General features: G+C 38.1%; 1 protein-coding gene across 2 annotated transcripts in view; it reads left to right on the top strand.

The window, feature by feature from the left end:
- The window catches only part of agmo (alkylglycerol monooxygenase), a 41,966-nt gene that overhangs the window by 4,655 nt on the left and 11,819 nt on the right, over positions 1 to 25,492 (top strand). For both annotated transcript variants that reach the window (XM_066715543.1, XM_066715542.1), the window contains exons 3-12: positions 110 to 261; positions 13,055 to 13,158; positions 13,421 to 13,516; positions 17,806 to 17,872; positions 18,122 to 18,187; positions 18,344 to 18,423; positions 18,778 to 18,912; positions 20,602 to 20,718; positions 23,112 to 23,194; positions 23,536 to 23,641. In XM_066715543.1, the coding sequence (XP_066571640.1) occupies positions 110 to 261; positions 13,055 to 13,158; positions 13,421 to 13,516; positions 17,806 to 17,872; positions 18,122 to 18,187; positions 18,344 to 18,423; positions 18,778 to 18,912; positions 20,602 to 20,718; positions 23,112 to 23,194; positions 23,536 to 23,641 (1,006 nt within the window). The remainder of the gene's footprint in view (positions 1 to 109; positions 262 to 13,054; positions 13,159 to 13,420; positions 13,517 to 17,805; positions 17,873 to 18,121; positions 18,188 to 18,343; positions 18,424 to 18,777; positions 18,913 to 20,601; positions 20,719 to 23,111; positions 23,195 to 23,535; positions 23,642 to 25,492) is intronic.

The following is a 25,492-nucleotide window of genomic DNA, read 5'->3' as shown; positions in this document are numbered from 1 at the left end:
AGTCCTTGTCACGTCATCCCCCAGGAGCTAACAAGGTTTACTCAACGTAATAATGAAAGCGTTTCCCTCCTGTTTCCCCAGTGATAAATGCAAACACACTGTTTTTCAGTCTCATAGTAAGAAGTTTGGAGCTGTCCAGTTACATTTACATCTGGAACAACTGCAGGCTGATGGAGCTGCCCTGGGACTGCCCCTGGACCTGGTGGCTGGCCTTCCTGGGAGTGGACTTTGGATACTACTGGCTCCATCGTCTCTCACACGGTATTCGATTCATACCTGTTTTTAATAATGCATTGATTTGCACATCCTTATTGGAGCTGAACTACAGCTATACTTTGACAACATCTCAATCCTGTGGTGTCTCACCTGTGTTTTCTCCAGGTCAGCACAGTACATGTTTCTCGAATTGGGCACCAAACTCCCAGCTCGTTTTCTGGCTAGATTACCACCAGGTGTCAATGACCAGTAATGCCTTACTATACAGAATATGTTAAATAATAAAAATGACTTAAAAAAAGTAGAAAAGTTAGAGATTTGCAAACAGATGCTGTGCAATGTTCTTAAAACAATAATTTGCCAGCAAAAATACATAAATATTTAATTTCTGGAAAAATTATAGTGGATAAACAACAAGCTGAGCTCCAGCACAGTAGGGTTGTTAGTGGAAACACATTTCTAATATTTTTAATTACCTTTGCCTACTAAAAATTTTTTTTTCGTGATTTCTATTTTTCCACAGTGTCGTAGTGCGCCAGGGTTGCGATGATTTACTGGGGCATCTATGTTTATTACTTTACATCACCAGTTCTTGACACTGACTTTCTGACAGCAAGCCGCATTAACAATTATATACTGCACATTATTTTCATAAATAAACACCGCTGTCACCATCTTTTCCAGAAAGCGATCTAAAAACCATAGTGTATCGAATACATCTTTTTACAGTATCTGAGAGCCTATAATGTAGTAAAATGCACATTCTACTATGAAATGCAATGTTAGACCATCAGAGTTTTCTTGTTTCCCTTGACTTTTCTTTTTTTTTAGAATAGTGTTGTGTTTCACATAACCTTTTGAACCTTGCTGTGTGTGGATTAATACATTATATGCACGTGGAGTGTAATCATACTTCTTTCATTTGTTTTCTGAGAGTCTTCTTAAAGTATCTGATTTATTTAACCTTCTCAAGATTTCCTTAAGTAGACATAATATACATACGTTTAAAAGGAAGTGTTACACCCATTCACAGATGAATTAATCATAAATTATGTTAGTCCTCCATTCTAAGAAGGAACCAATAAAACAAAAACGTTAATTCGTTTTTTCTTGAATCAACATTGTGTGCCTCATATTATGTACAGCACATTCAATAAGAAAAATAAGAACAAATATATGTAATCAGAAAGGAAAAAATATTACTACATATTTTCCTTGATTTGCCCTGTAATATAGAACACAATCCTGGTGGATATGTTTTATGTTGTGAAATGTTTTGAGTCGTTCGCACTGTGCTTATATTATTATAAATCTACTTTTGGCAAATCCCTTCTCTGCTGAAAATCGCTTAGATGCAATCATTTCAATGATCTTTTTTGAAACTGAAAATCAACTAAAATTCAATAGAAAATAAATAAGTTACATGACATCAAAGTAACAGATGGAAGAAATTAGTTCCAAACAAAACACGATGCTATTTTAAGTGACGTTTAATCATTTTGGAGTGAACAAGAATCTAAATATCATTCCAGAAGACACAGAGCAACATTTATTTTTTTATTAAAGAGGAACACTTTCCTAAATCTTTGTATTCCTGCCTAGACTTTATATATCTTTTTTGACGTTCCTTAATAACTTCTGTCAAAGGTGAAGTAAGACTCGACCTCATGAAAAAAAAATCCTAGTGACAAATGATTACTGGTTGATCTAATTTGTAAGTGAACACAGCCCAGTGGGGAGAGGCCTCGGCTCAAAATATGCACAACTCTCTTGGCTTTAGAAAAGGAAACGATGACTTATGATGCCTCTCCAGATGTTCTCTGTCCAGATGTGTTCCATTACGGTTTATGAGAGCTAGTGGTCCTACCTGTGCTTTCAGTGAGGAAGTTGTAAATAGTAAACATGTTAACTGTCTCTTAGCAGGAGGCATCCTGAACAGCAGGTTTTTTTCTCTCTCTGATTCCTCCCGTCTCTTTAGCTTATTATTGCTATCTTGAGAGATACACATGCAATCAGCACTTACCTCGAATAAAGTGCAAAGTTATGTTTGTTAAGAGATTTTATTACCAGTCCCCCCCGCCCCCAAGGAGACAGAAAGATTATGAAAGATTATGAGATTCATCCAATGAGACCATGCATAATTTATGAAGATATGACTGCAAAACTGTTCATTATATTTTATTTTTAGTAACCATAGCCTGCCCTCCCATTAGGGCTACTTCCACACCTGGTAGGAGGTAATTTACTTATTGATACATATTTATTTCAGTATGAAATTGGTGGAGAATGGCGTATCAGATTCTGAAATCAAAGAAAATGAACCCTGGATTACACTGCCCACTGAGGATATCCATGAAAATACTACCATAAATACAGAAAAGTACTTTTTTTTTGTTAATTAACAAATTATTTATTAATTTAAATCTCTTTGCTTTAGTCTGTGATACATACTTACTCATTTCATTTGCCCGTATTTATTCCTAATTGTATTATCAGATTGGTATGAGTTTACAGTCACTCTAGTCTATGTGAAGCACTGTGGCTGTGCTGTGTTTTAATGACCATTCCTGCCTTTTTTGTACCAGCAGCCTTTTTCCAGCTCTGATTCTGTGTTTCCCATGCCCTTGTCTTTTTCATTCACTCTGCATTTTTTCCAGTCACTGCTTTATTTTCCAGCAGCACCCCTCACTTTTCCAGCCTCCGTGCATTTCGTTTCTGCCATCCCGTCTCTCGTCCTGCCAACGTGCCACATATTCTTGAAACCCTGCCTGTTTTCCAACCGCTCGGCTCTCTGAACTGCAGATAAAACGGAGTCGGAATGGGATCCGAAGCAAAACGTAGTGACATGCTAATGCAATTTCTCTAGAAGGAAGTTATTGCATCCTTCCTGCTGATGCCAGGAGAATGTGGTGCTATTTAGACTTTGTTTATTTCCCTACTTATACAGGTTTCAGGAGAAAAAAAAACATTCCAGTACAGTCTGAGAAGAATAATTAAGCATAGTTCTTCGATTGCAATGGTATGATTCAAATGGCTGCTTGATTTAGCCTGTATGTTACCAAATACACATTAGTGTTGTGCACCACTTGCCTGGTGGCCATATGTAAACCTGCCAATTTTGTTTTGACATAAAATGTATATAAATATGTTAATTTTAGTTATTACTGCATTGTAAACATAGTGTAAACAAATATGGACGAGTGAGAATTCTAGTACTAGTGAAACGTAACTGGTCATTATAATTTAAGAATCCGTCAAAGCCAACAGATTGGTTATCTGTCAGTGAGCTCGTTCTACAAGCCGTACCGGCATAGAAAATGGCACCATACCGAACTTCGTAGTATTTGGATTGGTGCCTCTGGGAAACGGATCCCTTTGGAAGTGGGACCCAGCTCTTCCTTCCCAATCAAAGATGCATTACAGAGAAATGCCACAGTGCTGTAAGACATCCCGTCCTTCTCTGAGACAATAGCCAGGAGCCCGTGTTTATTTCTGTTTTTAACGACTCTAAGACACACTTCCGGAGGAGAGGGGTTGTTGGCTTATGGTCAGTCATTTCTACCGTGACTAAAGTGACTAAGTGACTAAAAACTCCTGCCATAATTCATTCCCCAAAAAGTAGCTGTCATCCTCTCTCCTTTCCTTTGTTGATATTCTTAAAAGTAGTGAAATTGTTTGTTTGTTTGTTTTTGTCTGTTGACTTTATTAACCAGTGGCAAATGTATAAATGTTGATCAGTGGAAATGCTAAGAACGTTTCTCTGTTGCTATTAAAAGCACAACCCAAATTGAGACTATTATTAAATGAGTCAAAGCAGAGTGAGTTATTGTTTTAAAGTCATGGTTTTTGTACCATGCAAAATTGATAACTAATAGGAATTTGGCAGAGGGCGAAAGTTACCCTTACAAACACAATTTAACTTATAATAAATGAGTAGGTAATAAAGTGCCATGGGGAATATTATATGGCTTACTTGCCTTATGATCTCACGGTTTAGAGTGTTTTTATGGTCATTCAGATTTGGATGGTATTAGCTGTATCAAACATAACAAGTCCCGAAAAGGATTTTGCGAAATTACTAAAATTGCAAACAATTGTATAAGGCCACAGTTCTATTCCCTTCTTCGCATCCCATTATTGCTCAGTTAGGAAGAAGTCCATTCATTCCATGTCTCTTGGAGATTTTATTGAAAACATAAACAAACATACCACTGAAAAATCATCATTAATGCACCATTAACCCACTTCTGCAAGAGAACCGCGTAAACCAAAAGCCAGAAGCTCTTAACGCCTGCTGCATATTTTCAAGCTGAATCACAGCCACTGACATGCTCTATCTCATACATGTTGAGATACATTTGACTTATTTCCTTACACTTGGAATATGTTTTAGACTCAACCCAAGCTTTTACCCTGACAATTCAGAGTGGGTCTTGGAGGATTTTACTCAACTTAGTTTTATACATCCAACCTCTGTCACAGTTCATGTCCGAGAATGTTGAAAAGCGATACAAAGTTGACCACTGTTCTGTTCTGCAGCTGCAGGCAAAAGAACGGAAAACAAACGGACTAACAAATAATAAAATGGCAACAGTACAAACCTCCTAATATAGTTATTATGCTTATTAATATGTTATCCCTTTCTCATTGATTATATACACTTAAAAGTACACAGGTGCCACTGACTGTCACAGGAAGTGTTTAGCAGCCAATAAGTGTCTCAGGTTAATTACATAAGCATTGTATATTAGTCAGTTTTCTTAATTAAAAATGCAGTTGAATGTTATGAATGAAGTGCCACTCACAGCTTACTGTAAACGCCGCCCCCCCCCCCCACCCCATCCCAAATTTCATCCAGTGACTGTAACTGTGTGTCTGTTTGTGCATCCGAAGTTTTTGGGTTCTTTTCTCTGTAGGAAAACATTGCTATTTTCAAGTTACTGACTGCAAAATTCTAAATCACACCCCTAATCTCTGTTCACAATGACTTTTTACTTTAGATTTCCTTTTGTTTATTCATCAGAAAGTTGATATTGTCAGCTACATAATTTTATGGGTTACATACACCTTAAAATACAGTAGTGGGGCAGAAATTCTCTCGGCAGACTTCTGACCATGCCGTGACTGATGCGTGAGTCCGACTGACGAGAAGTTGATCGTCTCAGGAGGTCAGGGTTATTGAGTCTGAGAGCGGCTGATGGACGTCCCCTACAGACCTCTGGGGCTGCCGAGTGGACCAGTTGTTAAGGCAAACAGATAGCGTCAATCCAAGACGAGGGATCCCTGCGGACGCCTGGATGGATGTTATTGTTTTAAGAAGAAATCCTCTGGTGATAAAGCAAGGTTAACCTTGTTGGTGGGGCCTTCATAAATCTTCCTCTTGACTGGAAGTTCCTGGCCACGCAGGTTGGAGGGCGTACAAAAGAATCAAAAGAGCCAGGATGTGAAGTCTCTGTACTGTACATGTGAGGATTGCCTCAGGGACGCTGTCATAATATTCACAATAGCCAAGACTGCGAGGCATGGCTGCGGCTCGCTCTGTTTGCGTTCTGCTGTCTTAAATGAGGGCTTTTGTGCGTCTCACTGTGGGAGCAGGGTGATCTCACATGCTCGGCTCCAGCAGGCTAGAATACTACTGCCCCCGTGTGCTGTGTTTGTTTAAAGGAAATCTTTGAGGGCTCTTAATTTACAGCACACTCGGCTTCTTGTTAGTTGAGGTGCTGAGTATCAGAGAAATCGGCAAGGCTCGAGTTATGAAGTTTTTACATCGTGCGCAGGAAATGGAAAAAGGTTCTCTTAACTTAGACCAAGCAAATTGGCCGTTAGTTTGCGGCGGCAATGTTACAATAAAGCCTCGCTTCTGTGAATAAAGAATGAGATGCACAAGCGATTAAGTCATCTTGTTGCTTCACATAAACCCTACTTAAAATAAGATCTTTAATAGAGAGTTTCCGAGTGGTTTGGGTCGATATGCGTCATGATTGTGTACTTTTTCTCAGTTTAAATTGTAATTAATCCTATAGACATAAGCATGTAACGAAATTCTGTTTGAACAAAGATCAGCATTCACTATGTTGTAAGTGGATAGTGCAGTAGGACCTAGTTAACTGTTGCACAACGTTGTGACATTGCTACATGTAAGGGATTTCAAACTGACATCAGAGCTATAGGCTGTTTCTCCAAATGACTGTTGAAATTTTTCTATTATTATTTATCATCATAGACATTAACACGTCATTTTCTAATTTTTATACTGTTCCCATCAAATTTGTCTTGGCTTTCCACCACCCTCTGATAACGAAAACTTTTCAGTCTTCAGAAACCGAGGCTGAGGGACACTTGCACTCAAAGAAAATGTTTAAAAAGTAATTTTCTGAAACAAAGAGCCAAGAAGGTCTGCCTTTAATTCATAATCAGATCGTTCTGGCAGGGCAGTGGAGACAACATGAAGTAGTGTGATGACAGAATATAGTTTGTCCAGTGTCCTCGGCTGTGGCGGTTGTTTAACTTGGCACTTCATATGAAGACCTCATGTTCGAAATACCAAACGTTTTTACACCCCATTGATAATATGAGTGACGTGGCGTCCAGTCACTCAGCAGATTGCAAATCAGTGCCTCATTGAGACTGCGCCATGAATGCACCACATTTCTTCTACTCTGGTTATTTGTACAGTTTTGTGTTGTGTTTTGCCATGAGATTAGGAGACCCCTGTTTTAACAGTATCATCTTAAAAACTTAATTCATTACTATGTAGTTCAAAAACAAAACAACAAAACTATTAGGTAAAAATAGAAGTTGATGAGTCTGAACAATTTTTAGCTCAGAATTTTATTTAAGTCTTATAAGACAGGATTTCTCCAGAGTTCTTTTTTTCCTCAGTCACAACTCATAATGGTATTGTACGACTTCAGATTTGTTGAAGTTGAAACGTCTCTTGTGCAGGGAAGCCATACATCTGGGGTTCAAACGACTGCACATGATCATGTAACATCCCTGAATTTAGTATCTGACAGAAATGTAGAAACGGATTCAGGTTTAGCTAAACTGATTTTCATATTAGTGAAAAGGAGATTTATTTCTACCCAATCTTAGACTTGTCATCGTGCCTGTTACTAGACAAAGCTGAGTTAATCTATGCAGATATTAGTCACTGTCTTACAAACCCAAAACTAACAATAGTGCAAATCAGTTTACAAAAAAGTATTGATTATGCGTTTCTGAAATGAAGCAATTAAACACGTTAAAAGGTAATTCGCATTACAACCCTTGTACCTGCAATTAATCGTCAAAACAACATTTATTTATTTATTTTTTATTTATACACTAATTTTTATTTAGTTTTATCTTTATTTTGCAGTTAATAAAACACAGACGTTTCTGAAAGCCGCAGTAGAAATAAAAAGTCCTCAGAAGCCAAGAAAATTACTCTCTTGTGTTAAAGCACAACACAAATGAAGAATGTCAGCAACTTGTTTGCAAGATAAATGCCTCTCTTGGTTCTTGACCTACAAGTCAACACAAACCATGAAGAAGACATATGCTCCACATAGCAAGGCGCTTGATTGTAACACTCACACAAGGCAGGATGTGCCCAAATTATCAAAGGGAGGAGAAAATCATAAGGGTGATTTTTACAAAGTATAGTTTAATTAAACATTTACTTTTCTGATAATATTTTGTGTATAGTGTTAAATATTTCCAAGTGTAATGTAAGGACTTTTGTTAAACTGTGATTTGCAGTTGTTTTTTTGATTTTTAAGTCTTTAAAGCTGTAAGTTCACCAGTGTAATTTTTCAACAGTGCTTGTCACGGGATTAACTCACTTCTGTCAGACTCACAGCTTGTGAGACACCCCAGGCACCGGCCAGCTTGCTGTGACTAAAGTTTCACTCTGGCCTTTTACCTTTTTGTGGTCCTTATGTTAAAATGCATATTTTATTTGGCATTATATAACGCTGTGTGCATCTCAGATATCTGTGACCACAAATATATGAATAGACTACATCATAACAATATAATACTTTATGATCAAAAGACAACTCGATGGAAAGAAAAATGGAGTTCCACCAAAAAATGCTTATTTTTCTAGACTATTTTTAATCACCCAGAGACGTGTCCATCATGTGTCATATGTGCCAGTAGTCCTGTATATCTACATGGACGCAGCTTCAAAATCTGCAGATTTCAGCTTTTCTTCTTTGTGGGAAAGGGTTTCCGTGGTATTCATTCTCATCATTAAAGAGCTTCCCATCTGAATATCGGCTGCCAAAGTATGTGGTGTCCTGTGGAGCTGGTGGATAAGGACATGGATTGCAATGAAGCTTAGCAGTTCATACTTCCTACCAATGACACGAGGCATCAATCTTGGCGAGGAGCCGCGGAGAAAGTGAAAAAGGGATTGTGGAATCAGACAATGGCTGAATTATCTCTGAAGGACTTTCAACTGTGCGGTTATTTCATCCATGTCCCATTTTGACAAGTGGAAATGTGAAAGCCTACATGAAAGCCATTCAAAGAAACACATTAAATCTTCATGGTTTTTCAGTGCTGCTTACTATATTCAAGGTTTTTTGCCCCCCCCACCCCCCAGACATTTGCGACTCGGGTCACAGAAGCCATTTTAGATTCCTATGTCTTTTTTATCCTTTATTTCTTCCACAGTATCATAGTATGTGTCCCCTGTTTCCACCTGGCCCAGACAAGCCGGAGTTTATCTATGATCTGAACCTTGGAGGTTGAGACTAACACTGCCAAGGTAGCGTAGACCCAGTCAGTGGGATTTCAAAGGTTATCAGAGTGAACCAGCTGGTGCTGATATTTAATTGATACCAGGAGTACATGGGCACAATTATGCTGCTGTCTTTTCTGTCTGTTTTGAATCATGATACACTGCTGAGATCTCGTTCCCTAATACTACACTGTCTAACTGGAGTCAGTGTTGGGGGAGAAGGTACCTCTCTTTTAATACTTCCTGAGATTCAGCAGAGGAACCCAAGAGAGTGCTCGCCACAAACTGCTGCTACAATAAAGAAATCAAGAAAACAAATGCAATTCAATCTTTGATAAGTTTGTGATAATATAATTTCACAGACAGGGTTGTGTTGCATGGATTCATTTTACATTGGCCGTATTAAAAGTGCAAGTTGCTGACATTCTTCATTTGTGTTGTGCTTTAACACAAGAGAGTAATTTTCTTGGCTTCTGAGGACTTTTTATTTCTACTGCGGCTTTCAGATTGGGTTTAATATGCTTATTACTGTGAAAGTTACACGAACATTAGAGATGGCACGTCATTAAGAATTTACAAATACACTGAGGGTAGATTAGGAGAGAAGAGCTCCTTTAAAATGACTTCATGATGGCTCTGGTCTCAGGAGACCCTGATCTATAAATGTAACTCTGCAGTAGACCTTTTTTTTTCTCTTTTACTTTAAGAACATCTAAAATTATTATTTTGGGGGGCTTTGGTTTGGATTAGACGACTTTTTCGACATTTGTTGCGACCAAATGTCAACCTGCCTGTGACAAATCATTAATAAACACAATCATTGTCACCTATTGTTGCTTAATGGTGGGTTTTGGTAAATGAGGACAAACTCTTATCAAATGTACACTCCGATTATGGCAGGGACAAATACTTGCATTGCCATTCATCGTAGTCCAGACTTTCCATAACTAACAGCCTTATAGTTTGGATTCAGATCTTGATGGATTGGAAGATTTGGAAAATAAGCAGCGCGTTGAGAGATTAGGAGGGGTAAGTCATGTCAAGTTCAATATTTCAGCATGTGGTCATAAATATATATTTTTAGTTGTGTGCGCAGATGTGCTTGAGAGGTCAAATCAGGGGTATCCCCTAGAGCTATTATTTCATGCAAAATCTGTTCTTTACTCTACGTAATTATGAATGCTCTATCTGTAATAATAACATCATGAGCTACAGCCCAAAAATAGTTCTATGAAACAATCATTCCAACCATAAGAAGCAGTTGTCACTACATCGGTTTGAGCACGATCCCCTTCTCATGAATTACAGTAGTACGAAAATTGCTCGTTAAAGATCATTGCTATAGAATTGATGCTGCAGATGCACTGAACATATTTAAATTAGTATGGACTGCAAATTGACTGCATCTGACAATTACACGAGCACGTCACATAAACTGTGACAGATGTTGAATTTGGGATCAATCTCAAAAATCATGAGTTTGGCAGCTCTGGCCGACACTGATGTATGCAAAATTTGTGCAGCTGCAGTTCATTGACTTTTAGGATGTTGTTTTACTCAAAATAATCAAGAAGACGGGTCTTTAACCTGCCCCTTTTAAGTGCCCATGTCAGGTGTATTTAGGTTTTGTCATCAGATTATGTATTAAGACTGAATGCGCTTTAGCACCTGCAAGCCAATACAATATGCATATTGACTCTATAGTGAAATCTACTACGGTCTAATTACTAACAACTTGTATTTGTTTGTGGGTTTGAAACAGAATGTCAAGTTACTGGACGCCACGTGTTTTCAGGAATTAAATTAAACCTCATTGCTACGCTTTGATCAAATGTCTTTCATACATCACAGTTGCCAGCTCTTGTAATGCAATCACTTTGTAAATAATTGCAAAAGTCACGGAGAATTTGTAAACGTTCAGATTGTAACGCTCATTGGGGTGAAACATTTCTGAATAACTGTTATATATTGTTATTGTTGTCGTTTGGTTTAAAACAAAGTTACTCTCATTATGAAGAAAATACGGCACCCCTCAGCCATCTAAATAAGCTCAAAGAAGCAGAATTAAAAGTGGAGGCTTCCAGCTGTTATTCTAAAATGCAGGAGCTGCCAAATTTTGTAAAAATAAAATAAAATAAATCTCACCATCCAATTGCTGTTAGAAAATTGGCACCAGAAAGAGGACCACACTGAAAGAGTAGGATAGCAACACATCTCTCTTCTGTATTGACCTGTGGTGTGTTAATAGTATACAATATAACTTCAATATAAGGCATCAAACCTCACCTTTGCCATTCAGGTGTGATACTGAATGTCACCCTGAAACTAACCTTGTGATTTCCGAGCACATACATCGGCACAATATATCTTTCTAAGAGAAACCACACAACGCCTGTGTGAAAGGGAACAGGCTGGAAAAAAGGCCTTCAGATTCTCAGGTCACGTTTCACAAAAGATAACCTACAAGGATTTTGTGGTCAGGCTGGAGAAGGAGCTTAGTTCCTTTTCACTGAAGCCAAGAGGTTTGTTTTGCCAAAGTGCACAGTGAAATGTGTGGTCCGGATATGACTTTGAGGGGCCTGTGAAACTTAACAAGCATGTTCAGATGGATATTAATTCCAAAATCCGAAGCAAATCCCAAGATTAATGTTGCATGTTGCACAACACACATAAAAAACATAAACTACTGCTTACTTACCGTGGGCTTACGAGCTGTAAATAGGGTTTAATTGCCTTGATTTATGGTCGGCAAAGTCACAGTTCACCCAAATTGAAAATAAAGTTGTTTTGTTGTTGTTCTTTGGTTTTGTTTTTTCCCTAGCAGTTTAAGATATGGTTAAGCAGCTATATCATCATTCTTCACCACTTGGACAATGTATGTTGTTTGTAAATCCTCAGATTCACGGACAAAAGACTCTACCCACAGGGAATTTAACATTACACATTACTTGTTACTGTTCATCAAATCAGTTACATGGCTGGGACCCAACTAGCTATTGCAATCATGTTTAAACGTCTGTGTAATTATTGTACCGGAAATAGTTGATTTGACAGGTCGTACATGCAATAAAATCGCAAAATACATCTTCAGAAAATGAGGACAGGTGCAGGTCAAACTAATTTTCCTTTACAATCTTCATATCGGGCAGTGATGTGTTTCGTGCCACTCAATTACGGCCGTCTCTGTCCACATGCAAGCAGTAACAGATAAAACTAAACAAAGCTGACAATACACCCCAGAAAGTGCTCTCTGTACAGATATTGTGGGAGCTGGTTAAAATCTATATGCTTTCAGGGTATCGGCACAAATATAATATAATGAAAGAGAAGAGATTCAGAAGTCTCATTGCTCGTAAAAATATCTTCTTCTGTACAGCCAAAAACGAGAAATACACCCAGAAGCCAAATACTTTTTTTTTTTCTCTCAGCACTGTTATTTGGTCAGATGAATCCCAGTTTAATTTGCTTGGCTCAGATGGAAGTGCGATGGTGTAGAGAAATCCATCAGAACGATTTAAACAGGATTTTCTCCAGCCCACCATGAAGCATGGAGGAGGCGAAATGACAGTCTGTGTGCGTATGACAAACCTGTCAAAGAGTAGGGCGTGAGAGTCAAGTACTTTAAGAAGGAGTCATCCATCTCCACATACTCCTATAAGGAAGATTCAGGGCCCTAAAAGCGCCTTGAGTGGTGTACGAGGCTGGTTAGTGAAACAAGGGATTGGAGAGGACGAGGGACTAGACTCCAAAGTCACATGATCTCAAATGATCACATGACCTACGTTCCATTATATACAACATGGCACCCCATATTTGAGTTGAGAATGTGTTCATTTAAAAAAAAAAAAAATACATGGAGTATCAGTACAACAAATAATATTCCCGTTGTTCAAATGAGTCCAACCCCTGTGATTTACGGTATTCAGATCAAGTATAGGTAACCAGTTTAAGCAAATAAAATCCTCATGGTAGTTTGTCAGTGTGAAAACTGTTGTTTTAGGTCGAGCCGTTGAAGACCGGCGTTAATCGAGGTCTGTGACCCGAGTGGATTGTATGTAAGTTAAACCTCTATTGTGCATCTCATGAGCTTTCCCTTTATATCCACAGAAGTGAATTTCATGTGGGCCGCCCACCAGGTGCATCACAGCTCTGAGTATTACAACCTGTCCACGGCTCTGAGACAGTCGCTGACGCAGCAGTTCACATCTTGGGTAAGACCTTGCGGTGGCACTCATAGGAGCTTCACTGAACTGAGGTTTCACTCCGATTTGGAAGTGAACAGGACTATGAGTACAGCCAATTACGGCATTCACACAATTGTTGTTTCACACAAACGGATACATTATTCCGAATCTTTGAGTCTTATTTCCTTTAGATTTCCAGTCACAATTCTGACTTCATACTGTGTATTCTCAACCTTTTTATTATAATTTCCTTTAATTTAACGTACTACTTGGATGTCTGTTTCCTCAGGTTTTCTATCTTCCGATGGCTCTCATTGTTCCTCCGTCAGTGTTTGCTGTTCATGTACAGTTCAACCTCCTCTATCAGTTTTGGATTCACACCGAGGTAAATGATTGGTTCATTATTTTGAAGGGTTTAATTTCCAGTAACTGTATTTCAGTATTAACAAACAAACAAACACAGCAAAGATATGGACTGAATAGGGGCTTGTATCTCAATTCATATTCATGTGTGACTAAAGTCCTAAGACACACAGTGCCAATGTCATTGTCCAATGCTATGACATAATTTGGTTGTGTCTATTGAATGACCGCTTTGCTTTAATGTATATTCTCTTAATTTGTTGGTGACTCACTCACTAACTCTTGTGATTCTGGACATAGCTGCTTGCGGGAGAGTTATGCTTGTTAAAATATATAAATGTGTGATAATTGCTTTAAGGCAACTTTGCAAAATGCTTTTGTAACTTGTGATGAGTTTGTTAATTATGTTTATCCTATAATTCCACATTGTGTGTGTGAACAGCAGCATTGTGGTACTATTGTAGTGCCTAGTGCGTAACTCACATGCACTATGATTTCATCTCATTGATCAATGGTAAGATGTGAGATATACAGTGCTGGCAATGTTTGTACATATAAAAGTAAAATCAATCATACCGTTAATTATTTTTTTCAAAGGATGTAATTTATACTTTCTGTACAGACCTTGTTCTTATGTCAAATGGTTTATTGGCATGGGATACTCTAGCTTAATCCAAAATCAAAATATAGTATGGCATGCCTAGTTTCATTCAAGATAAAACTCAGCTGTTGCCAGATTTTAGTCTTCACACAAGGAAAACCTCAGTGCGATCGTAAAGCAGAAAGACGGGGCTCAGAAGAAAATTCAGTTTGTACTGCGATAATATTGTAATTTTAACTCGTACTTTTCTCATTCTAGTCATCAATGACATTATCTTTAACGTATGAGTTTTATTTTTCTGTAAACCTGGAAAATGATGGATGTATGGACCTTTATTCAGTACTTTCTTTGCTTTTCCAATTAGAAAGAAAGGTGCAAACAGACACTTGCAATTTAAAACCTCACCAGTCTTTATGTAACACTGTAAAACACTTTTATTCTGTGTTGTCTCAAAACTGACAAATGTGTGCTCCTAAATATGGTTGTTACATTTTCTATCTAAATTTAGTCAATGCAATCAATTACATTTTTGAATGATTAATAGCATAATTAATAATAATAATGCAGTGTTAAAATGCTTAGTCAAGGATATGGTTTAAGGTGTAGGAGTATACATCCAGTAAATACACGGACACACCTGAACATCAATGCTGCCAAAGGAAACTGGTGAGTTTTTGTTTTTTAGACCAAATCTCGACCTGGAATATCGACTTCTCATGGGCACTACTGCGTGCCAAAATCAAAGTGGTCCCGTCAGCAGGATAGTGTAACAATGCTTGGGGTTTACTGGTGCAAAAGCTGGGATAGGTAGGTCTATTGCACGCTGTAATTATTCAACGTTTTCCCTGTCTGCCACACTAAATGCCACTGGAATAGCAAGAAGAAAATGGTGCGAAAGGTTTCATGACATACTTGTAGGTAGAGATTTGGTCTTTATCAATAAATAAATGTTTCTTTAACACCCTTCCCAAAATATGACGAATGTGACAAATGTCTAAGAAAGCAGCACTGTGCCACGTAGACTCTTATTATTTTACCACAACACCGGTGCTCTTAACTAAAGCAAATACACAGTTTACACATCTCTGTGTTGCATTGCCTAAATTAAATTACTTTATTATGAATCAGTTTTATAATTTTTCGGAGATGGCGAATGTTCAGGGAAATGCTAAGAAACAGAAACCCTGATCATATTTCCTTCTGTATTTGGACCTGCTTTTCTACTAGTAAATAATTTACATATTTGATGATGTAAAGTACCTCTCCACACCACCGCTGTGATTTATTAATGATTGCAGTTCGGAGTGTGGTTCATAAACTGTCCATTGCCATCTCTCGGGATACTCATCCTTTTTATTTCAATTATGAGAAAAAACTGAGAAGGGAACATCAGGAGAAAGAAGACAATTGACAGACCATCTAAAAAGGAACAAAAACAAACTCTATTCCATGAGCAGAGAAAAAAAAACTAAATTTATTATTATTATTATGTATGTATGTATTTATTTATTTATTTATTTACGCCCTTATCCCGGTTGACTTAACAGGTTTACAGTATTAAAGACGTTGGAAATCACAGCACATTTTGTATCGTAACAGTTATAAACCCCCAAAATCAACATGTGGCATCAATTGAGAAGGAAAATTCTGACAAAACTCTTTCTTTCATTGTTACCAAAGACAAATAAACTGACTGCAATTCGATGGGAGCCAGAAACCATTAAATAGAAATGGATCCGTTGGAGATAAGATTGTGTGCATTAACTTCAATATAATTCATTTGTCTTTTCTATGCAACTTGTATTTATGAACGCATTTGATTTATTACGTTATTTATTTCACACTATAGACCATAAAAAACGACTAAATTATAAATTTGCACATTTAATTTTGGAATCTATCTGAACTGCATTAATCTTCCTAATGTTTTTCCCTTGTACACACTTTCCATTTTTGGTAGAGCTGGGATACAAAAACATTTAATGCATTGAAAGCTTCATTCTACATTATTTTGTTTTAAGTACAATATTTTAAAGCGTTATGCTCAATAATGGGGTGTGACGTGTTACGGATTGTGCTTGTATGACAAAATTATCAGCCATCTCCCCCCTGCTGAGAGCTTTATGATCTTGGCACTCTCGCTTTTCTCAAGACTGTTTTACTTCCAATCTATAAATATTGTTCTTTCTGTCTCTATTTTGGAAATTTGGCGACCTCAATCTTTCCATGGTTATTTGGGTTGAGAACTGCCTCATCAGATAAGAAAACACTTGGCTAGGTATAAATCGAGGTTTGCAGTGGATTTCAAAGACTTACACCATAGTCCTTTAGATCGCACTCTTGCTCTGATTTTCCCAGCAGCCTCTTTTGCTGAAAGATCACCAGAAACTAAAATATAGAAATATTGATCCCATTTTAATGAATAATTTGATTGCAACTTAGAAAATAAATGTTTCATTGATAGATTGATTTGTTGATTTTGTGTTAAAAACATACTTTGGACATCACTGAAGTTTTAGAACTTGGGTGTGTGTATTGCAACACAGGGCAGGACGGTGTCTCAGCTGGGCCTCTGAGTGAGGCTGCCCTTGTGCGGACGAAAAATAAGCAAAAACCAGCTCTGCGTGGACCATTAACTTCACCCGGGGATTTACTAGATAGATTTTTGTCGGACAGCTGTTTGCCGACAGGAGTTGCATTGATGGTACCAAAGGGAATGGGCAATCTCGGGCACGGTAGAGCTGGCAGGGGTCGTTTTTCAGGGTCCGGGTTTTCATACAAGCAGGTGTTCCATTTATCCGCAAAGCAATGTCGTTAGCCCGGGTCATTTAAGGTAATTGGTGCAGTTGGAAGTTGCTTTTTCCACAAACCTATCCTGACTGTTCGCACTTCTTATTCTTTCATCCATCTTGCTTTTATAGTGTAGGGAAAGGGGCCACACCTGTCTCCTCTGGTCCCTTCCCTCCTTTAGCTGCTGGGTAGTGAAGTCCACCTGCTCTATACTCCTTGCTTCGAGAAAGTGGATGCCACGAGCTCCCCTCTTTGACCCATTGCAGTATTACAGTATTGATAATAAAATGTATGCCATTATTTATGCTTCACTGTAATTTATCTTAAACATCAATTAACAAGGGAAAAAATGATACATACAAATAAAGAAATAAAAGGCCACATAGCTGTAGTAGACAGTGGTTATAGCCACTGTAGTCGTGTATTGTTGCTTGTGGTGTGAGTGCAACACACAAATTACATATAGGTTAAATGAAGTTCACCACAAACACACTGAAGGGCTCTGTGGGGCGTCATCACGTGTCATCTGCAGTTCATCTGTGAAAATGATATATTCTTTTTAAAAGATGATACTGTAAACATACATACAATGACACGGGCTTGGCGTGACCGCAGAACATCCCCACCACTCCTGCCGCTACGCCGTGAACCAACGCTGTTTAGGGGCAGCGGGGACAGTGCGCTCAGATACATGACATCATATCTACATATCTACATGTCTATACTTTACACTAATCCTGCTTCTACCCCTAAGAATACTCCTACTTCTAACCCTAATCTTAATCCTAATGTTTAACCTAGCCCTGTTGAAACCCTATCCCTATAGATAAGCTTGAGCCCCAGCCTTATCCCAGCTGAAAGTTTTCTATTTTTATCTTGTACTGAAGATTTTGAATGCATCCCATAATATTTTTCTTTAGATCATTAGTAAACTTGGGCCAGTGGAGCTGGTGATGAATACTCCGAGCCACCACAGAGTTCATCACGGTAAGTAAATGTGGTTATACTACTATGAATATTACTACTACTATTACCACAAATACTAATACTACTAATAGTAAGGACTGGAATAATCCACTGGTCTGTGTGTTTGGTTTTTGACCTGTGTGTGTGTGTGTGTGTTTGCACCGATGTCTGCTTTGCTCTCAGACCTCCACTGTGCCAGAATACTGTGAATGTTGCGGACCAGAACAGGGATTCCTCATTTAACATAATTTATACCCATTTCTTCCACAGGTCGAAACCCTTACTGTATTGATAAGAACTATGGAGGAACTCTCATAATATGGGACAGGATTTTCGGTAAGCACAAATCACAGTATAACATGCAGAATAATGGACACCTCAAAGCTGAAATCCTGTTGACCTGTAACTGGTGGGGTTGTGGGGTTTATAGCTAAACTAAACAGTGTATTTTCAGGAGAGATAATAGTGAACTTGACTGACTTGCTGTTCTAGGTACATTCGCACCGGAGGGAGAGAGAGTAATTTATGGTCTTACTCATCCAATCAACACATTTGAACTCTTGATGATTCAGGTATTTACTTAAAACTTCTTACATTTGGTGCAACAAATGACAACTGTATATCATTTGTTTTTCTTTGCCTTAAAGGTGTCATTACGCCTTGGGGATATATTGCGAATTTAAAGACGCAGTTATGGTTTGCTCTGCACATTGTTTACTCTAGTTTATTCTTTACTGAATTATTATTTGAAGGAGCATATCTTAGCAACCATATCACACCAATACAAAGAGCTGTTGTATGCTATGTATTTATGTTTATTTTTAGTTGAGTTAGTAAAAATTGTGATATCGACCTAGTTATTATTATTATTATTATTATTATTGTTGTTGTTGTTGTTGTTATGTGTCTATTTATTTCCATTGCAGTTCCATCACTATGTGTATATTGTGAACACTTTCTGGAACACCCCAGGCATGACAAACAAACTGTCTGTGATTTATAAAGGCCCCGGATGGGGACCAGGCAAACCCAGACTGGGACTACATGAGGAGCTGCCCGAGGTTTGACTCACTCTTTAGTAAATAATCAGTACTCACTCTGAATGAACCATGTGGATCTGGGGACCCTTGAGTCACCAGAACATTTTATTAATATCAACACTGATAATATCATACACACTTTCATTATTATTATTATTTATGTATTAGCAGACACCAATTCCCAGGGCAATAGTTGTTACAGGAAACATTTCAAAGCATTAAAAAGTGCAGTAAATACACTCACAGTAAGCAGACATCCTAGTACAATGATCTAACAAGTACACTTCCCGATATATTTATTTACTCTTTGTGCCTTGACACATTGTGAGCAGCCTTTCTACACTAACACAAGCTTTCCTCAATATTTGGGGTCTTAGTCAAGTAATATTTTCTCACACACTGTGGGTGTACAAAATTGTGTTTAATATCCCCACAGTAGGTGTTTATCTACACTTTATACCTGCATACTGTATTTTAAAGAAATATAAATCCATAAAGACCCCCCAAAAGCTCTTGCCAGCTAAACATAATAAGTTTGATAGAAAATACCACAATAAGCACATTTCTTCTTGCCTTTCAATAACACCAAGCCTGTGGGCACACTGCATGGGATCAAACGCATTGTGCTCTCATTGCGAGACATTTTGAATCTTGCCCCACCAATATCCCAAGTGGTTGGGCTTTGAAATAGAGCTGACTCTTGCACATATTTTGCTGGTCTTGCTTTAGAGTTAAAAAGTGCCTGTGCAATTAAACTGGCTTAAAACTTGCATGATGATTCTAAACATGTGGACGACGTAGGAATTTGACTTTAGTAACAGACATTGCTTTAAAGGCTGCTCAGAGGAGGGCAGCATATGCTGATATTTCTTTAAAAAAATGGTTGAATATGTTGATTTCTGAGCCAGAACAGAGACCAGACCAAAATACCTAAAAATCATTTTGATCTAAAGAAAAACCACATATGGCTAAACTCAGTAGTCAGCGGAGAGTGGGCCCCTGTGGAAACTTGTGAGTTTGACAAATGCTTAAATATAAACTAGGCATAATTAACGCGCTGGTTGGAGGAAAATAAAAAACGTACATGAAGGATATGTTATAATAAATAAGTCAATTTGTAATTAAGAACATTGTAGACAACTTCCAAATTAATGCTTTAATTAATGTTTCCCCCTCCGCCCATTCCCCTTATCCCTTCAGTCCACACAAACAACTCACTCTCTGACCCAATCAAGAAAAACATAATTCATAACTTCAAATTCTTCATTGTGATGTTTGGTGATTATGGTACTAAAAGAAACTGAAGTAGAGACAAATTATTATTCCCAAGCCATGCATTTCATATTTAAAGAATTCAACTTAGAAATATGGGCAAATCAATAGTTGGGTTTTATGAAACTTTAAAAGGGAAAAACTGGAGAATTTAAGATTTAATGATGTCACTGCAAATTATTACTGTAACCATAATTTATTGTTATTTAGATTTGTATTAACTGGATTAAAATCGGCACTGAAAAAACATATTTTTGGCGGTTTGAATTTACTTCAGAGGCACAATTGGTAATTGGTCTTTCTGAAATCGGTAGGTTGCTGAATATGGGAATGTAACAAACAACTAAAATGAATCCTCAAATTCATCAAATTTTCTCTAAAACTTTTAAATGTTTTTCCAGGTTTTTACATTACGTTTTTCACGTGTTGTGCTTTCAGATCACCGGAAAAGAGGTGGCGTACAACCCAATATGGCCGGCCGCTACACAGACGTACGTCTTGTTGCAGTTTGCTCTGTTGTTGGGCATCTACAATGATTTGTTCGACATGCAGGCCGTAAGTATTTGATTCCAAATGAATGAATGAATGAATGCATTTGCTATACGATATATGATTTGTCAGCAGAATGGACAGAACGAAACAGTAAATGTGTGGAATTTGTCGATGGCTAGGGGCTTTGTTTTCTTTCTTTAAAATAACGTTTGTCTATTTCTTTTCCACTCTGGAAACAGGATGACCCATTCCAAAAAAAGAATATTTAAATTCAAGTTTTCCGAGTAGTTATCTTTGGAAGTCTTTCCTCCCCAGGCATAGTTTTGGTTAGCCAAAATTTGCAGCCCCACCCATTTTGAAAAATAAAATGAAATGACTTTCTTCCTGTCAGCCCTACCTCCATCACATTCCCTTAGTTGTGGCTTATGGGAGAGAATGGCTGTTGGAAGAGCAAGTATTCCCTGTAACCACCACTGACTAAAACAACTGCTGGTGGTCCCGCAGTAAACACAAATGTCTAAGTTGTCAAGGCTGCCCACTTCCTATCCCAGTCAACTCTCAGGATACATTAATCAGGGGGGTTTTAAGGCAAAATAACACAGAATTGAGGCTCAGCCCGCACTTTAAACAACTACATCGGAATGTTCTAATTTTAGTAAGAGTTGATATTATCATTAGGGTCCCCTGATTAGTATGTAAAAATATGAAACCGTTGATCTGTTTTATTTGCCATTACACCTTGGTGGCTGCCGTTAACCTATGACCCCTTCAGTTCAGCCTTGTTTGCATTCACATTTGCCCTGCGCTACAATACACAGGCTATGATTTGCCCCGTTTCACAGTACATATTCTCAACCCAGGGCAAACACAGTGGGGAAAAAATTGACAGATTTTTCGCTCACTGCACGATTGATTACGATTATAATGTTTAACTTTTTAATATTTTTATAGCGATTTTATTTTCACGGCACTGAGACGCTCTTCTGTCGGACCCAACGCATTGCATGGCAGCCCACAATTGTGTGAACACTTTTAAATTTCGTTTTGTTCCCTGCATATTTTCATTTGCCCACAGTATGACCAGCTCCCGGAATTTCTATTTACAAACGCACACAGATGCGTGAACCGTTGCCTTTACGTGTGTTCTTGCATAACCCTGTTGTGTCCATGTTCATGTTTCTCAACCTGAGGTGAGTGCTTTGTTCCGGGCTGAAAATCTCAATCCTGGTCTCTATCAGGGGTGAGTTCACACTGGCTTGATTTTTGCACCAAGGTCACTCCGGGTTCAACTGTCCAGTGTGAAAGCAGCTTTAGACAAATGGGCACACATCGATTTGAAATACATGATCTGAGACAAGACATTCAGGACTCTTAGTTGTCGGCTCGGCTCACTTTTAAAAACCTCATACTAGCCCTGGCAGGATAATGCGGATAATTTTGTGTAAACTCATCATCTTGTTACAGGGAATAAATTAAGAAATTTGCACTCTGAGAGCACTTAGGTGTAGAAACGTACACTGAATATTACTGATTGTTTTCGCAAAACTCCCACCAACTCACAGCAGCCTTTATTTTGGAAATCCTGCACTTGGAAACTTGGCATCTGGGATTGTTTCCTCCAGGGTGACACTTGAAGGAATACAGTAGTCATTTTTAAGATAAGAAGAAAACACAGCTAATGTTGCTTGGGCTGAAGGTTGGCCAAACCGTTGTCTTGAGGACAAATTGAGGTTTTATAAGCTTTGACAGTGTCTCTCAGCTATGGCTAAGTATCCGCTCCCAACAGTGCAGTTCAAAATACAACTTCAGCACTTTCCCTTCCAGGCTTCAGAGACCACATTGACATCATGGTGTGTTTCCCACAGATGTAGCTGAAATCTTGGGTCTCGGAGAGATTTAGTTTTCCTGTCTTCTCCACTTTTCTTTTTAGTGATTTCTCAACAGGAACTTTAAAATTATATTCCTCTCCTTTCTTTCCTTTTGTTGTCTTTCTTTTTCTTTTTTCTTTCTTCAATGCATACATTAAACCTGGTGGCTTAGTATTGAATGTATCAGTGGTGTGTCATATTTAGAAAGGCACAAGACAACTTTTTAAATTACATGGGGAAAATATATATATTAAGAGAAGACAGTGCTATATCCAGGGTGCAACCTGCTCCACTGCCTGTAGCTGCTTTATATCAGTGAAAGGACTATGTGGAATAGTGCAGGATATGGCGATTTAACATGGTTTACACAATGCCAGCGCATGCCATTAAACCAGCCAGCAGCACCTGGCAGCCTGCATACTGTGCAGACATGTGGAGATGCTTACACTGATGTTCAGTTAAATGAAGAGTGCTGAAGAGCTGTTATTAGACAGCAGCATGAACAGCTTTGTCAGATCTGAGATATTTTGGATAGACTAATTTGTACCGTGTCACGATGTTGTTGTTGTTTGTTTTTTTCTCCCACAGTTCTTATCCCAGACTGCGATTCTTCTGAGCACTGGCTACATTCTCCTGACTCTGACATCACTTGGATTCGTCATGGACCAAAGGCATGACTTTCTAGCCCTTCCTGTTTTGTAGATTCCAGTGAAATAGTCGGCACAACAGCAGGGGTGTGCGTCCAGCCCAGATTCGTGTTTGTGTATATGGACATATATTTTAAAGACACGCTCTTTTCTTTGTGAAGACCCTGTGCTATTGTTCAGGGTTCTGGTCAAGGTGGGACCAAGAGACCACGGCCCTTATATTAACTGTAGGCAAACTATATACTGCAAGATGACCATCATGCCCACAGATAATAGTGATATACATAAACATGTCCTGTATTTGTAATATATTGCACATCGTTTTTAAGATTGATTTATCATTATTTTCATTTTTCTCTTTACAGACCCATGGCGGCCATGTTGGAATTCGTCCGCTGTGCATCCTTTCTGGTGTGCCACAGATTTGGCTTTGTGAAACCCATCATGTCTTCATTAGCTGTGCCCACTGAGGTAAGTGCTGATACTGCTGTAAAAATACATCTGTAGGAGAAATCAAATGGCAGGTTTCACCCGTGTTGTAAAATATTTGCATTATCTAGTAGCAAAGATAATGTCTGACAGCTACTAAAATGAACAAGGACTGAAACAAGCAATATTGTGTAGATTAGAGAATAATACTCCGGTGATATCGCTATCATAGGTCAAAATAAAATATTTCACGAGGGACCAATCTCATCAATCATGGTCATAGCAATACTACCACTTGTGTGCAATTCATGTGGAAACCCCAGAAACATCACCTCTGAAACTATAACTGCAGACACATTTCTTGCAACCGTAGTTTAATTTTGGTTGAAGAGGTCTGGATGAGGAAGTGGAGGTAACACTTTCGAAAGGAGGTTGCAGTTTACTTTTACATCAATGCTTTATCATTAAGAATATTGATAAAGTATTAATAAAGGCATAATGAAGGATTAATCAGGTGTAATGAACCAGGTATTAACAGAATCTCCTAATTATTCACTGTATTAACACTAGAAGCACCGACATTTCGAACATCTACAAGCGCCAAAGCCGGTTATTGTAACCGATAGCTCTTAACAGCTGTGATATGACAATCAAAGGCAAACCATCGTATAAAACTCAGTTTTATTCATGAACATCAAATCCAACATTTACATAGCACAAATTTAGTATTTAAATTGAAATATGATTATAAAACATGAATATTATTGCTATAAATAACAAAGCACTTTTCTAAACGCACACACTGCAGTCAAAACATAAATAACTATATAGCCTACAATAAGCAAAAAGCTCAAAAACGGCATACAATAAGAGAATGAAACAAGTCTAAATGTAAATTTTGGAAAAATGCTCAAAAGCAGTATTTTATAGTTCAAAAATAACTTGCATTTATCAAAACACAACTATACACTAAATGAAACATTTTCAACACCGTGTAATCTTTGTTTTCAACATACAGTGCTTTTATTCACTGTAGCTTTGTATTTCAATAAACTATTTACTATATATTTATCCTGCATACCGGACAGCTCGTACAGTCACACAGGACACGTTTCTCCACTTTCCCTGCAGGAGCTCGTACCTCACACTGCATTTTGACAGCCCTCTCCAGGTGAACACTTTTACTCCACGAAAATATAGAATTGCAATAAATGCTCCTCCGCTGATAATGTCTCTGAATCATTATTTTGCGTATGATGTGCCTGTGTTATTGCACACTGTACTATGCGCAGTAACAATCGCGTATTGATCAGTAGAGTAAAAGCACTCGGTGCCATTTGGACCTGGCGTTTCACTCACAGTGTGTTCACAACACTGACACAAACCCACAAATGATCTGTCATTGCCAGTATCACTGATGCCCCTGAATCAGTCATGTTCATCTACACGGCATTTCCAAAAGGAGCTCTCTTCAATCTCCATTTTGAATCCCTGTTTAATTGCAGGGTAATCACTGTATCAACTCAATCTGACTACAGTTGTAAGAAAATGCCTGATGCCTGTAATGCTGTACAATGCATGTGTTTTTCAAGCACATGAAAGACTGTAGACATGGAGAGAGTGCCACTTGAGGGCCAGACTGACTGTATTGTAAAGGGAAGGCAGGATTATGCTTTATATTCGAGTTATTATTTATTTAAGTGACCGGTCAAAATAACCTGATTTTGGCTATTCTAGGTAAATGTGTTTATAACTTATTTATTTACGTGTTTATGCAGTTTAAACGCTGTAGACGTGTTTAATACATGTATTTAGGAAAAGTCACGAATGGCTATGTGCAGTGTATTTAGGAACACAGAAATTCAAAATATAGTAACCAAATCGGTCAAATTG

The sequence above is a fragment of the Amia ocellicauda genome, chromosome 10 (assembly GCF_036373705.1).
Source record: "Amia ocellicauda isolate fAmiCal2 chromosome 10, fAmiCal2.hap1, whole genome shotgun sequence".
NCBI classification, from domain to species: Eukaryota; Metazoa; Chordata; class Actinopteri; order Amiiformes; family Amiidae; genus Amia; species Amia ocellicauda.
This window is presented reverse-complemented; position numbering and strand designations above follow the sequence as displayed.